Raw genomic sequence first — 18,494 nt, 5'->3', positions numbered from 1 at the left:
AGTGAGATTCTGGCCCTCTCCTTCCTGACTGTCTCTGCCAAGGTCACTTCCCAGCTGCCCTGAAAGCCCCTCGAGGACAGGGCATGTACTGTGCCCTTCCTAGGGAGGACCTTGCCCCATCCCTGTGCTGCCCCCAGCCCCCATCCACTGCTTCCACTGCAGGACGGGTGCTTACTCGGCTCCAGGAAAGCCCTCAGTAGGAAGCTCCTGAAAATAAGAGAAGTCAGTCCCTCCTGTTACCTGGCTCTTCTTTCCTCCGTCTGTCCTGTCCCCTCTCTCTGCCTCTCCCCTTCCCTCCATATCTGGCCCTCCCTTCTCTCTTCTCCTTGCCCCAGACACAGAGCCCAGAAGAGCCAGCAGGGACAGGTGGTGAGAGCTACAGCCGGGGAGACTGGGCAAGGCTTTTCGGAGGAGAGGGGCTCAGGCTAGGCCCAGGTTGGAGGGAGGATGGTGCTGGGGGCTGAGTGTGAGGACAGCTTTCTCGTGTAGGCTGGGGGCATGGGGGCACAGGCTCTGGCAGGAGCGAGGGTGGATGCTTAAGCTGTGCAGGGGAGCCTGGGTGGGCCCAGCAGCGGGGCCCTGAGGGCAGAGGGTGGGGCTGGAGTGGGGCTCACCTGTGGTTGAGGCAGCAGTAGATGATGGGATTGTACATGGTGGAGCTCATGGCCAACCAGAAGAGTGCCAGGTAGACCTGCTGGATGAACTTGTGGCAGTAGATGTCCTCCTGGAAGCTGCCCAGGAGGAAGTAGAGGTGGTAGGGCAGCCAGCAGACGGCGAACGTCACCACCACCAGCACCATGGTCTTCACGAACTGGTCCAGGAGAGGCTCAAGTTACTTCTCAGTCCCCAAGCCCCAGCCCCAGCCCTCCAAGGTCAGACGAAGAGCACCCCTGGTACCCGCCTGGGAATCTCTCCATACTCAGAGCCTATTAGTTCTGTTACTCAGGCTCCTGAGCATCTGATGCCCAGACATTCCTGAGCCCCCAGCCTCAGGGGCTTTTGCTCAGGCCAGTCCCTCTGCCCACACTGCCATCCTTCCTTTGAAGTCCTCACTCCTGGAAGCCCAGCTCAATGGCCACTTCCCAAAAAGGTGTGGCCTGCATTCAATTCACTGCAGCTCCCCCTCCCTGGAGAGTGGCTGAGCTCTCTCCCCGAACCCCATCCCTAGGAGATACCATGTCAGCTATGCGTTCCCAGGCCGCCCCCTCTCCGGGATCCATGTCTACACAGTCCTTCTCTCTGTGGGCTGTGAGCCTCTGCCCAGGCGTCGGCTCCCGTACCTCCCTGTCCTCACAGCCTGGCCCCTGCAGCACACTCCTGTACCATTCAGCAGCCCAGCATACCAATTACAAAAGGTCTGGGGGCTCTGGGCACCCTGATCCTCACATAGGATCTGGGTTGAGAGCCCTAGTGTGGAGCAGGTGGAGGCCAGTGCTCATGAGGGGCACCAGATGGTGCCCATGTCCAGCTACCTTCCCGAACTAACCTGGGAAACATGCCTATTGTTGGGTGAGAAGCCTTTGACCTGGCAACATGATATTGTTAACCCATTACCTCCCCTGTTGCCTGGCAGTAAGGGGGCAAGGACAAGCTTGGACTGGAGGAGGGTGAAGGGCCTGGGGCACCGAGTGCTACATCAGGACCTTTGGGGGAGCCTGGATGGCAGGAAGCAGGGGGCACTGGCACTTCCAGAAGAGGCTGGAGACAGATTTGATGAAGCTGGACAGTCCTCTGAGGTCCGCAGTTCCAGCCTTTGAGGGCTCTCCTGTGACTGTCTAGGCGCCTTCTGTAGTTCTGTGGGGCTTCTTAAATTCAACATTCTAATTATTCAGAAAGCCTAAGATTTTAATATTTTATCATTCTAAGATTCTTGGAGGTATCTGAATTCTGTGGGGCTTTAGGAGTCCCTGACTCCCCTAACATTCTGGGAAGTTTCTTTAATTTTGTATTTGGCGAAAGACCAAAGGCAAGTCCACCTGCCTGGGAGGAACGCGGTTAGGCTCTGGTCCCAGGCTTCCCGCAAAGGCAGCTTCCGTAAGTTTCTCCCGGGCGCCCCCTTGCGGGCGGGTCTTGAGACGGCAAGGGCGGCCCCCCCGAGGGCGGAGTCAGGCCCCGCCCCGCCCCCGCCAAGCCCCGCCCCCGAGCCCACCTTCTTCTTGGCCTGCAGGTGGCGCAGGTTGGCACCGTGCGCCTGCTGTCCCGGCACTGGGCGCCTCCAGAGCGTGAGGCCGATGACGCTGTAGGCGACGAACATCACTGCCAGCGGCAGGAAGTAGATGAGGGCGATCACCACGAGGTGGTACCTGCGGAGAGAGCCGGAGCCTGGGCAGCGGGCGGCCCGAGGGCAACTCCGAAGGCTGCCGGCGCCGGGTCCTGCGACCCCGCGGGTACAGTGGAGCCGCCCTCTGCGGGACCACCGTGGGCGCCGACTAGGGCCTTGGTTTGATTTAAACAAAAATAAAGGGGACATTGGGTAGCCTGTGTGCCAAGAAACGGCTTCCCCTGCAAAAGGAACGACAGCAGTAGCCCTGCGTCCTAACATGTGATAGACACGTGCCAAAAAAAGAAAAAAGGAACGAAACAAATTTAAAAATAATTTGGTCGGCCGGGCATGGTGGCCCACGCCTGTAATCCTAGAACTTTGGGAGGCTGAGGCGGGCGGATCACCTGAGGTCGGGAGTTCGAGACCAGCCTGGGCAACATGGAAAAACCCCATCTCTACTCAAGCTGGGCATGGTGGAGCATGCCTGTAATCCCAGCTACTGGGGAGGCTGAGGCAGGAGAATCACTTCAACCTGAGAGGCGGAGGTTGCAGTGAGCCGAGATCATGCTGTTGCACTCCAACCTGGGCGACAGGGTGAGACTCAGTCTCAAAAAAAAAAATTAATCATTTGTTTACAATTTAAAATAACATTAAGCACAAAGGAGGATGTAAAATTATCCCACTCCCACCACTATTAATATTAGCATTAACAATTAATATCTGGCATGTTTTATCCAGAATCATATGTATGAATAGTAGTCATCCCGCTGGGACTTTCACTTTCTCAGGTTTCAGTTACCCCTCTCAACTGCGGATCCAAAATAGGGGAGGACAGTGCAACAAGATATTTTGAGAGAGACCTCATTCATAGAACTTTAATTACAGTATATTGTTATGCTTGTTCTGTTTTATTAGTAGTTATCATTCATCTCTTGCTGTGCCTAATTTATAAGTTATACTTTATTATAGGTATGTATGTTGAGGAAAAAACATAATGTGTGTGTGTGTGTGTGTGTGTGTGTGTGTGTGTGTGGAGAGAGAGAGAGAGAGAGAGAGAGACAGAGAGAGAGAGTTCTATCTGAAGTTTGAAGCATCCCCCAGGGGTCTTGGAGTGTATCGTACAGTATAACCATATATGTATGTGTTCGTATACATTAGATTTATGTATATATATATAATCTGTCTGGATGGATAGAATGGCTTGTGTTAATAAGGCTCCATCTGTGCCAACATCGCTATGGAGCAAGGGGACAGTGGAAGGGTGCCATATGTCACATGCTGCTATATCATCTGCTTACGGCTCATCAGCATTTGGCTGGGAACCTCGTTTGTGTCAGCAAATGCCCTTTCATTCTACCTTTGAGCAAGTGGTGCAGAGTACCATTGCGTGGCTTCTTACCCCGTCCCCAGGGAGGACACTGGGTTGTGCTGACGCTTTTCATTTCCTTTTGGAAACAGTGTAGGCCGGTGTGATGGCACATGCCTGTAATCCCTAAACTTTGGGAGACCAGGATGGGAGGATTGCTCGAGCTCAGGAATTTGAGACCAGCCTGGGCAAGACAGTGAGACCCTATCTCTGTAAAAAATTTTTAAAAATTAGCCAGGCATAGTGGGGCACACCTGTAATTCCAGCTACTCAGGAGGCTGAGGCAAGAGGTTCCCTTGAGCCCAGGAGACTGAGGCTGCAGTGAGCTATGATTGGGAAACCACACCCTAGCCTGAGTGACACAGCAAGACCCTGTTGCCAAATAAAAAAGGGGGGGGGGGACAGTGTTCCCAGCTCTCAGCTCTCTGGTTTCTGAGTGACGCTGAAGGGTGGGGACTGACTCCCAGGCAGGTCTGCAGTGGGAACCTGTGGAGACAAAAGTGACTCCATCTTGGATGCCACTCCCCCATGTTGCCTTCTGACTCATCCCGGTCTTGTGAATGCCTTTGATTTCTACTTTATCTACTGTCCCTACCGTAAGAGCATGTCGACCTTGATGATATTCCACAGATCACAGGCTGTGATGCACATGGCGTTCTTGCCTGTTCTGGGGGCCGCCTTTCGTTGTCGTGCTGGAGCACGGATACCCTTTCCCTGTGGTATACAAACCTTGCGTCTGGGGAGTGCGAATGCGGAGTCCACCTGTCTCGTGGCCACCCAAGTTTCCGCTTCTGTCTGTAAATTCCCTCAGCAAGTCACCCAATACTGACAAACTAGATGTGTCTGCCTCCTTCTTTGGGTCTTGGCTGCTTTGGCATTTGGGGGCCCCGTTTCACCGAACAGAGTTCTCGGAGCATTCCTCCAAAGGGCCTGAGACCCCTGGTCCTGCCATGTGACCTTTTTCTTTCTTACTGGGAGGACCGAGGTGTTCCAAGCACCCTGCTTCTACCTGCCATGTGCTAGCCTTGCTGGGTCCCTTTCTAGAGGTGCTGCCACCCCAAGAGAAGGGGGCCCATGGTGAAACCGCCTTTGCAAAATTATAACCGAGGAAATTATGACAGTGAAAGAAATCAGACCTAACCGACCCTTTCTTGCTTCTAATCTTTAAGCCGTCCTTGTTCATTCCTGGGCATAGGCCGAACTAACTTTGGGAAGGAATTCAGTTCATGGTTTGACTCTGAAACAAAATTGATAACAGCCCTTTTCCCAAAAGACCCCCTTCTTGCCCAGGGACCAGTCTGCCTTTGCAGGACTAACAAATGAGCTACAAGATTAGAAATGATACCTTAGGGGCTATGCAGCCTCTGGCTCCAAGAGTCTGAACCTCCCCAAATTCCTGGGGGTAACATCACTATTATGAAACCTAAGATTAGTGATTGAGATATTTTGCAGACCCTGTACTCAGTGGATCAGCTGACACCATCCAGACCACATAATCTGACTCAACCAATTCTGCCATTGCACCCAGGAACAGAAGATGGCAAGGAAACTTCACTTTGACCTGCTATGATTCTACCTCCAACCTGACCAATCAGCACTTGCCACTTGCCAAGCTCCTACCCGCCAATTATCTTTAAAAACTCTGATTCCTGAATGCTAAGGGACACTGATTTGATTTTTTTTTTTTTTTTTTTTTTTTTTTTTTTGAGATGGAGTTTCGCTGTTGTTGACCAGGCTGGAGTGCAATGGCAGGGTCTTGGCTCACCACAACCTCCACCTTCCAGGTTCAAGCAATCCTCCTGCCTCAGCCTCCCAAGTAGCTGAGATTACAGGTGCCTGCCACCATGATTGGCTAATTTTGCATTTTTAGTAGAGACACAGTTTCGCTACATTGGCCAGGCTAGTCTCAAACTCCTGATCTCAGGTGATCTACCCTCCTTGGCCTCCCAAAGTGCTGGAATTACAGGCATGAGCCGCCACACCTGGCCTGATTAGCGTAATAGTAAAACTCTGGTCTCCTGCACAGCTGCCTCTGCATGAATTACTCTTTCTTCATTGCAATTCCTGTCTTGATCAATAGTTCTGTCTAGGCAGCAGGCAAGGTAAATCCACTGGGTGGTTATGACGGCTCCAGTAACTCTCTCCTAAAGCCTTGTGTTTAGGATTCTGCTTGGGTGCTTTTGGCAAGCATGCCAATTATAAGAGATTCAGGGGCTCCTAGACTCCCTGATCCTCAAGTAGGCTTTGGGTTGAGAACCCCAGTGTGGAGCAGATAAGAAGGGAGGAGGGCCAACAAGGACAGGCCCCATCACCTTACAGAGTGAGGAGCAACAGAGCCACCTGTCTCAGTGTCCAGATGGGGAAACTGAGGCCAAGGAAGTCTGTTATATCAGTCTACAGATTTCATCACGACCCCATTTCCCTTTTCCTGAGGGTCAGCACAATGGAGTCAGAACAGGGCTCTTGTCCAGCCTCTTGTTTAAAGCATGGTCTTAGGCAAGTCAGGGCTTTCCCTCAGCCTCAGTTTCCCCAACTGTAAAAGGAGGAGGCCATCTCCAAGTCCTTCCTTAGTAGGAGCCACACTCCTCTGCTGCTTGCTCCCAGGATGTCATGCAGGACAGGATTCACTCTGGGCTAGGTCTCCATGCAGAAAGGAGAGGGGAAGAGTCCGGGGCCGTCTTTTTGTTTTGCTTTGTTTTGAGATAGTTTTGCTCCTGTCACCCAGGCTGGAGTGCAATGATGTGATCTCAGCTCACTGTAACCTCCGCCTCCCGGGTTCAAGCAATTCTCCTGCCTTGGCCTCCTGAGTAGCTGGGATTACAGGCAACCACCATCACGCCTAGCTAATTTTTATATTTTTAGCGGAGACAGCATTTCACCACATTGGCCAGGCTGGTCTCGAACTCATGACCTCGGGCGATCTGTCCACCTCTGCCTCCCAAAGGGAGTCCTTTTGTATTTTGATTTTGGGGGTGTGAGCACATGTTCCCAGAGAGGGCATCTTTAATTTCATCAGATTCCGACTTACACACAGTTATATGAGCCTGTGTGGATGGAGCCCTCATCCTAAATCTCTAAATTAGGCATTCCCCCAAGTAAAACAGTAACACATGCTCACACTTAAAACCAGGCTTTCCCCAAATCCTTTCAGAATTTTAAGTAACACCAAAGTATAGCTTTCCTAGCACCCCCTGCCCGCCTGTTTTTCCCAGTTGCCTGAAGCTGGGTTGGAACTTGCTATTCCCAGAGAGCTGGCTGGCGCAATGGTCCTGTGTTAAGGTAGAGAAACACTGCCCCCAAGTGGCCAGTCTCAATATGTTCCACTCTCCATCCTTCCCTGAGCCAGAAAGCAGGGCACTCCCCATATATGGATATCACCCTCGGTGAGTTGGTGGGGTGCAGGGAAGGGGCAGAGACCCTGGGCAGGGTCTGTCCTCAAGACTCATCAGTCCCCAGGAATGGCTGCTCAGAGGAACGGCACCTTCCCTAGCCCTGAAGCCCACAGGAGCAGCCTTCTCCTGGCAGGTGCTCAGGACAGATGGCGACCAGGCAGGGAGGGTGTTGGAGGAGAGGTGTGTTGCCATGGCTACCTGGCAGCCCTCACCTCAGACCATGCGCATCTTCATGCTTGGGGCAGCCGGGGCTTTGGGAGACTGATCGGCCACTCCCAGGTGTGTTTTCGTGTGCCCCCCATTTAAACTACCACATACTGGGTAGCAGTTCTGTGCTAGGCATGGCGTGACGGGCTTCACATTCACTATCTCACTTACGCTCACAACAACACTTTAGCAAGGTACTATGATGAATCCTAATTTTAGAGAAAGCCAGAAGTTCAGAGGTTACGTGCGTGTGAGGCCCGGCCAGGCAGGAGCAGGCGCGACTTGTGCCTGGCCGCTGACCCCAGAACCTCAGTCAGTTCTTTAGCCTCTACCAAGCAATGGCTCGGTGTCTGGGGACCACAAAGACACATTGTGAGATCCTCGAAAACTGAGGCTGGAAATGGAGAAAGGACTCACCCAGGGTCACATGGTAGCTGGGCCATGCCTGAGTTCCTCTACTCCTGCCCTCCCTGCCTCAGCATGAGGCGGACACCAGGCCTCCTCCTGAAAATGTCCCAGGCTCCATCATGGACCCTTTCTGCCTCAGTCTCCTGGCCCTTTGTGGCCTGAGCACGTAGAGAACCTCCCCCGCACATGTGCCTATACACGTCCCTAACACGTGCCTGTGTGCACACACATCTAGAAAGATGCCCACACACTTGCACATGCACACACAGGCACACACAGGCAGAAATGAGTGCTGCATGTGCATGTGACATGTACAGTCACACACACGTGTACATGCGTGCCTATCCTTATCCGAGGATGCACGGGTACGTTTTGGAGTAGCAGAGTGGTGAGGAGATTGGGCCCCGAGCAGGACTGCGTGGATTTAAATCCCTAGCTGGATTCGGATGACTAGGAGGATCTGAATTGCTAGCTGCATGGTATTAGGCATGTTATTTAGTTTTTCAGTGCCTCAGTTTCTTCATCTAAAAAATGGTAATAATAATAATATAATATATACCCCATATTGTTAGGAGAATTAAATGGATCAGTGTATGTAAAGTGCTAAGAACAGGTCTACTTTGGGCATGTTGCTCACTAAACATATAGGTAATTCACATAATCCCATGTACATTCACTCGTGTACAGCCATGCACACACACCACACATGCATGGACGCACGTGCACGCACATACACACACACACACAGCTGCCCTCGACAGTCCCCCAGAGGCCTTACAGGAGTAGTGTCTTGCCCCTGCTGTCTTCAGGCCAGGCCACCACGCACTTGGTGGCACCCTGGTCCATGGTGATGGTGGAGTAGAAGCACTGGGGGGAGGCCAGGGCAAGAGCCACCAGCCAGATGCCAGCAATAACCGCCTTGGTGCTGGGGGCTGAGAGCCGAGGCTGGAAGGGGTGGACGATGGCCATGTACCTGTGAGCAGAGGGCAGCATGAGTGGCAGGGGCTCTCCAGTTAGCCCAGCTCCCTTGTCCCTGTCTCCCTCTCCCATAACCCAGGCCCACACCCTCTAGCCCTTCCCTGCACTGCTGCCATCTGCCGATGTCATAGTCTCAGCCGATCTGCAGAGAGCCTGCTGGTCTGGTGACTCACCCACAGCCACACAGCACACTGATGCCTTAGCCCCAGCCCGGGCACCTCAGCCCACTAGTTCCCTCTGGGCACGGACATGCCTGTGGATGGCCACAAGAAAGTCACACCAGAAGTCTATCTCGGGGCAAGGCTGAGCATCTAACTTTAGCCTGAAGCTCAGCCCTGAGCAGCATCAGGAAAATAATTGGCCCTTTTAGATGGTAATTGCATGCAATGTTTTTAAATCTTTTGAGTTGGAGTCTGGCTCTGTCACCCAGGCAGGAGTGCAATGGCATGGTCTCAGCTCACCGCAACCTCTGCTTCCTGGGTTCAAACAATTCTCCTGCCTTAGCCTCTCGAGTAGCTGGGATTACAGGCATGCACCACCACACCTAGCTAATGTTTGTATTTTTAGTAGAGAGAGGGTTTCACCATGTTGGTCAGGCTGGTCTCAAACTCCTGACCTCATGATCCGCCCACCTCAGCCTCCCAAAGTGCTGGGATTACAGGGGTGAGCCACTGCGCCCAGCCTGCATGCAATCTTAAACTTCTCCCCTTTTGTAATCTATCTGGAATGAAAACAAAAAACAGTATAAGACATTTCCTTGGAGTGAAAGAAAGACAGCAAAACAAAAATCAACTCCAGGAAAGAACATTTCGGAAGGTTTTAAAACACAGCCCACTTCCCCTACAGACTTGAACAACCTGTCTAGTACAAAATCCCTCTTTGTGTCTAACCCTCACTCTACCTGCTTCAGTTCCACAGTCCCCTCACCTTCCAGAGTCATAGTTTTAGATGATGACCAGATTTGGGAAGCCATTCCCTTGGTTCTACCTGAACTTAGTGTGTGACCACAGACATGTCACCACCCCTATCTGAGCCCCGGCTTAGCGAGGAGGCTCCCCCCGCCACCCCAGCTTCCCCAAGGCCCCACTTGCCTGTCGGCGGCGATGGCGGTCATGGAGTAGATGCTGACAAACATGGCTGTGATGGGGAAGAGGTTCTGGAAGTAGCAGAAGGCGCGGCCAAAGTACCAGATGTTGTGGCTGGCATAGACAAAGTTGAAGGTGGCGTTGAAGGCAGCCATGCAGAGGTCGGCCAGAGCCAGGTTGACGATGAAGTAGTTGGTGACCGTGCGCATCCTCCGATGGGCCAGGATGATCCAGATGACCGTGGCATTGCCCGTCACGGCCACCAGCACCAGGGCTAGGTAGGCTGTGGCCCACAGTGCCAGCTGCCAGCTGGGCATGGAGAAGGCTGTGGTGCCTGTGATATTGCTCTCAGGGTCAGATGAGACATTGGCCTCAGTCACAACATCACAGATCCCCATGGCTGCTTCTGGGTCTGGAACAAAGGGCCCGGTTCCTCGGCACCTCCCAGATTTGCTATGGAAGAGAACTCCCCTTCGGAGCATGGGTATATGGGGGCAGGGAGAGGAGCAGATGCCAAGGGTGGTGGCACGTCAGGAAAGCCAGGGGCCACTCCTAGGTCTCAGGCAAAGATGAGTTGGGCTGAGCACAAAGCCCAGTCCAGAGCCACTGTCATTTCAGATTCCATCCTGCCGGCCAGACTTCTCGAATGTCACGTGGAAATAGAGAATTCAAATTATAGTGTCAGAGCAGAAAACATCTTATAAATCAACCCCTTCGCTGAAGAGGTGGAAGACGGAGATTCCAAGAGGGGGTGGGACCAGCCCAGGTCACTCAGGAAGCTGGTGACAAGTCAGGACTCAAACCCAGGTTTCTCCTCCGGTAATTCAGGAAACCTTCCCCGTCAGAGTCTCTGGAGTCCACAGGTCAATGGCGCCGCAGTCTCTCTCCAGGCTTTGGGGTGCAAGCCAGGCGAGGGGCTGGGTGCCCAGGACTCTGCCAGCTGCCAGCCCTCGCCGCAGCTTCCCTGCCGTTCTCTAGGGCAGGGCCAGTGGGGGCCTTGGCAGAGGTGCTGCCTGCTCACGAGGTGGGGCTTTGGCTCCCACCCCTGGTCCCACCCCCTGCTTGGCCTTGTCTCTTGAAAGATTTAGGACTGGCTGCCAAGGCAGGGAGAGACATGGGGGAGATGGGGCTGGTATGGAGGGCACAGCTCTTGGCGGGTGTTTACTTTCAGCCCAGGACAGGAGCTGCATCCGAAGAATGAGTCTGAATGCAGGCGGAGTTTGAGCCTGGTTTGGGGACTCCAGGCAAGTCTCAACATTTCTGAGCTCTGTCTGCCCCATCTAAAAAATGTAGGGAAAAAGTGGTGTGCATCTTACGGTACGTTTGTGAATTTTAAATGAGACAATGCGCACAAAGTCTTTTTAGCATGGGGGTTGGTACATAAAAACTATGGTAGAGTTTCTAGCCCTAAGGGAGGACCCCACAGCACCGGGCTCTCTAGAAGACAGAACCCAGAACGTTTCCAGTGAGTTCCCAGGTGATACTGATGCTGCTGGCACCAGGATCTCACTTTGAGAACCACTGTCTTGGGACAAAGTCAGGGCTCTTCTGGGAATCACAGCAAAGCTGGAGTTCTAACCCCTGAGAAGCTGCTCTAGGTTTGCCCCACGATACCTGCACTGTCATTGACTGCGTGCACGTGTGTGAAGCTGTGACAGTGTTTCTGAGTGACTGTATGTGTGGCTGACATGTTAAGATCACACACACGCATGAACCTGTGCACACCTGTGGTGTGTGGACCCTGAAGGCAGGGCAGGCTTAGTGGGAGTGGTGGCGGGTGAATATGTTCTTCATTAAAGCAGAGGAGGCCTCTCATTCATCATCAAACCCCGCCACAGCAGCCTCTGTGCTCCCAAGGCTCTGCCTTTCACAGCCTGAGTTTCTTGTGGCTGAGCCGCGGCCCCCACATCCCGTCACTTTCCTGCCTCTCACTCTGTGTTCTCTTGCTTCCTGGGGTGAGCTGGGAAAGACCTTTAAAGGTCTCTAATGCTGAAAAGATTATGCCACCCATGGAATCCAAAATAAAAACAATGCTAAACCATAAGTCATGAAACAAACATATGCTGAAATTGAAAGAGCTTCTTTTCAGATTTTTCTGATTGTGAACGTCTGGGTAAACTCACCAACAATCAACACTGAAATTTTATCTATTGTTTGGTGTTCCTGCTGTGCGGATGTGAGGAGCATGTGCTGGGTCTAATAGGAACCCCATCCTTGCCCCTGGGGAGGGGGTATTTCCTGGGTCCCCAGCCCTCCTGGGGTATGTGTGCGTTTCCTCTCTGGAGCAGCCTGTTTGGACTTTGGACCCTCGCAGAAAGGTCTCTGCCTTTGATCTCTGCTGATGGTGGCCACAGTAGCAGTACTTTAGGGCGTGCTTCGTCTCCTGCCCATCTGGCCAGGGTCCTGAAGGGCAGAACGTGCAGAAATAAGAATGGAAGCCCAAGACAGCCTGCTCTCTTTGCTGTCCTGGCAGCGGGAATTTGTTGAGCTTCAGGTGCAAACAGCGCAGGGCAGGTGCTGGGAATACCATGGACCCCTCAGTGGTGACTGAGCAACCCCAAGCTTCTAGAAGGATTGGCAAAACCTGAGCTATCTGAAATAACAAGAAATTGTTGTTGATTTTAAACCTGTAAATTCTCTCAGAATTTGGTTTCCCTGAAATGAGTTATTTGCTTTGTGATGCTTGTTACTTACTGTTATATTTGAGAAAACGAAGAATAATGTGAAAAGCTGAGATGTGACTTGTAACTTTGGCTTTGCTAAGATGTAACTTTGGCTCTGCTGAACTGTTCTGGTAAAAACAGGAATTCTGTGAAAGGGAATAACCACACAGCCTGACTCCTGGAGAGAGATGACAGCGCTTAATGGGCTACTCGTTGCAGAGAGACTATAAACGGACGTGTAATGGAGAGGCTTATTACCCGGATTCCTTTCCCAGGAAAGGCATATGGAATATGGCCCTGGAAAGGGAACGCGACCCTTCTGTAGATCCTATAAACAGACGCATTAGGGGCGACCGACGTGCGGAAAAACCTCTGTGGGTGAGATAAGGATGAAAACATCTTTCTAGCCGGGCGCGGTGGCTCAAGCCTGTAATCCCAGCACTTTGGGAGGCTGAGGCGGGTGGATCACGAGGTCAAGAGATCGAGACCATCCTGGTCAACATGGTGAAACCCCGTCTCTACTAAAAAAAAAAAAAAAAAAAAAAAAAACAAACCATCTCTCTTCTCCCACTGCTCCTCCAGGCCTGCATGGAGGCCCCTCCTCTTGCAGTTTTGTGGTCAGGCTGGTTGTCCTGTGTCAGATCCTGTTCCCCCTGCAGCTGTGAGCCCAATATGTTCTTGCTGATAATCATAAGTTTATGTTTAACCTCTATTCTTGCTAAGGTATATGATTTCTATGCTGACACACAGAAAAGTTATCTTTACATTGTTCTGCTTTTATAAAACCACGTTGTGATTTTTGTGCACCAGTTTTTGCAAATGTATTCTTTTTGTATAATTATCACTAAAACTTTGCCTAACCTCGCTCCCCCACCCTATTGAAAGAGCAAAATAAAAAACTGAGGCTTTCAGGGGAATGTCAGACATCCACAGAGCAGCATTACGTGGTGTCTCCCCTGGGCCCAGATTTAAGGAAAACGTTTTCCTTGTCTCCCTTTCTTTTTCACCGACCACTCGGTAACTTTGAGAGATCTTGAATCCACGTTGATATATCGCGAGCTGGGCTGCCTAAGTGCATGTCACCATCACAGAATCCCAGCACAGTTCACGTTCCTCCCTCCCACAACATCCCGCTACCTCCACTGTGTATGTGAAGGGGATTATATTTTGGAGCTTGTAAATCGAGCTTTTATTTCCCCCTTAAATTATCTGCTCTTGCTGCTTCCCAACTATGTGCTGTGGTTTGAAGCTTCATGGAAGTGGAGGGTGCAGGCCACCCAGGACAAAGGGGTTCCTGATCAGCTTTGCTGCTTGGCGCTGGCCTTCTGAGTCCATAGCTAGACAGTGGTCCCAAAGGCCAGTTCTTTCATTTTATTTATTTTTTTGAAGATGGAGTCTCACTCTGTCTCCCAGGCTGGAGTGCAATGGTGCGATCTTGGCTGACTGCAACCTCTGCCTCCCGGGTTCAAGCGATTTTCCTGCCTCAGCCTCCTGAGAAGCTGGGATTACAGGCGCACATCACCACGTCCAGCTCATTTTTGTATTTTTTTTAGTAGAGACAGGGTTTCACTATGTTGGTCAGGCTGGTTCCTAACTCTTGACTTCAGATGATCCATCTGCCTTGGCCTCCCAAAGGGCTGTGATTATGGACATGAGCCACCACGCCTGGAAGGCCAGTCCTTTTAAAAGAGAGAAAAAAAATTCTAAATTCTTACAGCTCTTTGACACATCAAGACCAGAGGGTAGCTCATCTAGGCTTGTGTGTGGGAAGTCCCAACCGGGCAAGAAATGAAGGGGGAAAGGCTGCCCTTTGGTTGGGGCTGGGATCACTGAGCCGATGGGGCCGGTTGGATGCGTCTGGGAAGCAGACCCTGATTCAGAGGCTGCTGTTTAAGAGAAACACCAGCTGTTTCTCAGGAAGCTGTCGTTGGGGTCAACACCTGGGGCAGACAGGGCAGGAAGCAGGCGTGGCTGAAGCACGGCACCGTCTGTGGTCCAGGCCCACAGCAGCTTGGTAGCCCCATGGCTAACTGGAGCTGGAACAGCTTCAGAGTGGCCCTGTGTGGGCAAAGTTAACCAGGTCTTTATATTTCCACATTGGTCACTGTCACTGGGCATGGGCCACCCCGAGAAAGTACGTGATTATTGTCAAGGCAGCTGAGGTGAGGCCTGCAGCAGGGGACGCTAAACATGGTCCTGGGACCGCATGCCTGCCTGGCAGCTTGAAGGGGACCTGGGAAGCACAGGGCAACACTCACTACAGCTGGATAGCAGCCGCTCCTTCAGACAGGCGTGTGCTGGGAACTGCGCCTTGCTGGTTGGTGTAATTGTGACCTCTGGGCTAGAGGCTTAAAGATCAGAGTCGGGAGAGGAATGATCTTCCAGGGAGTTTGAGGAGGAAAAGGTAAGAGAGCTGCGGTGTGTGAGGGAAGTGGGCGGGAGAGCAAAGGGGGCTCCAGGAAGCATTGAAGATGAGGAGCCGTCATCAGTGCCTGGCGGAAGCTCTTAGGAGAGTCCTGTCTCTGTCCTGGAGGCTGCCTTGGGCCCTGGCTTCAGTGGTCATAGGCAGCATCTCAGGACACTAGCATTGAGGGCCACCCTGTCACTAGGGCAGTGCCAGGGATGCCAGGAGTGCCAGGAGGGGCAGAAGTGAGAGGAGGATACAGGGTTGGCAAAGGGTCGACCCCTCTGCTGAAAGGCCCCAGTCCTGTGCCCTGCGGTGGGTCTGACCCTGAGCAGCTGCTCTGATGATCATCCCAGACACAGGAGGAAGGTTCACATCTGTATTTGCAGGGAGCTCCTGGTGGGGCCAAATGAAAACAAGAACAACGCAGGGTGCTTTCCATTCTGCTAGATGAGTCTGGTTCCATGGACCATCCTTTGTTCTGAGACCACGCCCTTCCTGCTTTTTGGGTTCTCTCATGAAATAATGGTCATGGCGGATGGTAGCTGTTGATCTGGTTTTGCTTTTTCTTTAAAATTCCTTACTTGGTGGAATAAAAAGTCGGTGACCGGTATGGTTCCCTCAATAGGTTGGTTTTGTTGTTGCTGTTGTTGTTTTTAAGACAGAGTCTCACTGTGTTGCCCAGGCTGGAGTACACTGGCATGATGTCAGCTCACTGCACCCTCTGCCTCCCTGTTCAAGTGATTCTCCTGCCTCGGTCTCCTGAGTAGCTGGAATCGCAGGTGCACATCACTACACCTGGCTAATTTTTGTATTTTCAGTAGAGATGAGGTTTCACCATGTTGGCCAGGCTGGTCTTGAACTCCTGATTTCAGGTGATCTATCTGCCTCAGTCTCCCAAAGTGCTGGCATTACAGGTGTAAGCCACTGCACCAGGCCCCTTCAATAGGTTTTTAATATTTTATTGGCCCATGAAATTCAAAGACTTAGGAGTCCCGATCTATTTCCTCATTTAGAAAAGAGGGGTGAGGCTGGGCATGGTGGCTCATGCCTGTAATCCCAGCACTTTGGGAGGCCAAGGTGGGTGGATCACCTGAAGTCAGGAGTTCAAGACGAGCCTGGCCAACATGGCAAAACCCCGTCTCTACTAAAAACACAAAAATTAGCCAGGTGTAGTGGTGGGCGCCTGTAATCCCAGCTACTCAAGAGGCTGAGGCAGGAAAATCACTTGAACCCAGGAGGCAGAGGTTGCATCCAGCCGAGATTGAGCCACCATTGCATTCCAGCCTGGGCAACAGATTAACACCTCGTCTAAAAAATAAAAATAAAAAAGAGAGAGAGAGGGGAGTGGGCGCTCTCAAGAGGGGGCAAGGCGAGACCTGGTTTCATCCCCAGTGAGGAGGGGCTCAAGTCTCCTTGTTCTGCCTTCACTGTTCTGTCAGCCTCCACTCCCTGGAGGCCCATTGAAACGGCTTCCCTGGTCACCTCCTTGTCACACTGATGGGGACCAGGGCTCCTCCGGTCTCGGATCATGTCTTGTTTGTGTCCACTGTCTAGGAGTGGCCAGAACATCATCAGTGTCCTATTAAGTTTGGTTGAATAAAAATGATGAATAAAATTTGAAATAGTACTCTGGTAAGGGATGGGGAATCTTATGTATATATTATTTGTTTATTTATAGCTATGTCTGTGTGATATAGATATGAAAGTTCTAAGTTAGGCCGGGCGTGGTGGCTCACGTCTGTAATCCAAGCACTTTGGAGGCCAAGGCGGGCGGATCACCTGAGGTCGGGAGTTCAAGACCAGCCTGACCAACATGGTGAAACCCCATCTTAAAAAAAAAAAAAAGAAAGTTCTAAGTTAATGGTGGGATTTCGAGTGGGCAGGGTAGTATAATGCCTGGCACACTGGCACATCGGAGATGATCAATAAACATCAAATGAATAAATGAATAACAAAGGATAAGTAAAGTCTAAATTTTCACCTTGTTAGGGGTGAATGGGTAGCACTTTTATTTTCACAGGCCCTAAAGCTTAAAGTAAGAGAATATTTCTCCGTAAGTCTGGGAGGGCTTTTGTAGAGGGACATCAGAGTTTGTAGCACTCCTGGATTCATTTCTCGTCGATAGTCCCTTCCTAGTCTATAAACCAGAGAGCCCCAGCCTGGCCCATTTAGGGGGTGAGTTCTGTGCCCCCTGCCCCTTGGCCTGGGCATCAGTGGCCCAAAATTTGTGACTTCAGCTGGGAGAGGGAGAGTTGGCCTCTGCCAAGGGCACGGGCTGCCGTTGACATCTTCTCTAAACACTGAGAGCGTGCTGGGGGCAGTGCCTCGCCCTGAAAGCCTGAAGTTTATCTAACTGGAGAAGAGAGGCTAGTGTTTACATCTGCTGTGGTCCTGGTGCACACAGAGATCTTAACACAAAACGTGCTCATTTCTCAACATCGGGCTCCAGCACAATCTGCCCATCTATGGCAGGTGGAGGAGGAAGTGGGTGAGCCTCGTCTTAGGAGAGGACGACCTGCCACCCACTGGCTGGTTGCATCATGGGGGAGTCATCCCAGAGCCCGCCTGGATATTGCAGACAGAGGGAACTTGGTGTCTGTTCTGGCTGTTGGCAGATGTGGCAACACGTGTTGTGGCATGGCTGAGGGGAGGACAGGAGTTGGCAAAGGGCCTGCCTGCTGAAAGGCTCCAGTCCTGTGCCTTATGGTGTGTCTCTCATAGAGCAGCTGCTCGGAGGCTCAGCCCAGAATTAGGAGAAAGGGTCATATCTCCTCCTTCAGGAGGCTCCTTGACAAGCTGGGTAGCCAAGATCCAGCCTTGCAGAGAGAACTCATCATACCCTTCTGTCAAATGGGTGATGCTTGAGCTTCAAGCTTCAGAGGAGGAAGGGGCCTTTAGGGGTGGCGGAGAGTGAGCTTGAGTGGCTCTGGGGGGTCATGAGGGAGGGGACATGGGAATGAGTCGTCTGGGGGAGCCAAGGGTTCCTTCACAGGGTAATGAGAGACGCAGCGAGTGTAAATCTTGGTCACAACCCCAGGAGTGCAAGAAAAGCAACTTAATCTTGACTCTGAGTCCTCGTCTCATCCAGCTGGCAGGGAAATCCAACTTATTACTTCTGGGTTCCCACTGTCCCCCTCCTGGTGCTGTCCATAGTGCCAAGGCCTTCACTGGTCATTAATCTACACAGGTCACTTTGGAGATGCCTGCTGTCCATTTCTGCAGGGTTCTTAAGGAAGGAGATAGGGGCTGTTGTTTATGAGACAATCCTGGGCCCTGGGAGTTTGGGGCTCAGCTGGGCATTGGGTCCTGGAGGCCCAAATTCCCAGAGCTCCCCACCTTTCACCATCATGGCCATTCCTCTCAGGGCCTTACTAGGGGGAGAAACTGAACCCCCACTTCTCTTGGCCTCAGGGTCCTCTCTTCTCCCTGCCCTCTCGAGGAAGTACTGCTTCTGTCAAAAATTCAGCCTCCAGCACTTTGGGAGGCTAAGGCAGGCGGATCACGAGGTCAAGAGATGGAGACCATCCTGGTCAACATGGTGAAATCCCGTCTCTGCTAAAAATACAAAAAAATTCGCTGGGCGTGGTGGCACTTGCCTGTAGTCCCAGATACTTGGGAGGCTGAGGCAGGAGAATCGCTTGAACCTGGGAGGCGGTGGTTGCAGTGAGCCGAGGTCGCGCCACTGCACTCCAGCCTGGTGCCTGGGGACAGAGTGAGACTCCATC

The 18,494-nt window shown here is 52.0% G+C and overlaps 1 protein-coding gene and 1 long non-coding RNA gene across 2 annotated transcripts in view; one reads left to right on the top strand and one right to left on the bottom strand.

Annotated features, from left to right (window-relative positions):
* TACR2 (tachykinin receptor 2) overlaps positions 1-18,494 on the bottom strand; it is a 35,618-nt gene that overhangs the window by 2,053 nt on the left and 15,071 nt on the right. The window contains exons 3-6 of the mRNA XM_017548919.2: positions 9,706-10,547; positions 8,415-8,609; positions 2,150-2,303; positions 615-811 (exon numbers count right to left, since the gene is read on the bottom strand). Of these exons, the coding sequence (XP_017404408.1) occupies positions 615-811; positions 2,150-2,303; positions 8,415-8,609; positions 9,706-10,181 (1,022 nt within the window). The 5' untranslated portion in view covers positions 10,182-10,547. The remainder of the gene's footprint in view (positions 1-614; positions 812-2,149; positions 2,304-8,414; positions 8,610-9,705; positions 10,548-18,494) is intronic.
* Positions 2,294-4,462, top strand: LOC108318123. Its single transcript, XR_001831034.2, has 2 exons — positions 2,294-2,387; positions 4,260-4,462. It is a non-coding gene; the product is annotated as an uncharacterized LOC108318123 (long non-coding RNA).

The sequence above is a fragment of the Cebus imitator genome, unplaced genomic scaffold, assembly GCF_001604975.1.
Source record: "Cebus imitator isolate Cc_AM_T3 unplaced genomic scaffold, Cebus_imitator-1.0 Scaffold215, whole genome shotgun sequence".
NCBI classification, from domain to species: Eukaryota; Metazoa; Chordata; class Mammalia; order Primates; family Cebidae; genus Cebus; species Cebus imitator.
The sequence above is the reverse complement of the archived record's forward strand: the minus strand, read 5'-3'. Positions and strand labels throughout refer to the sequence as shown.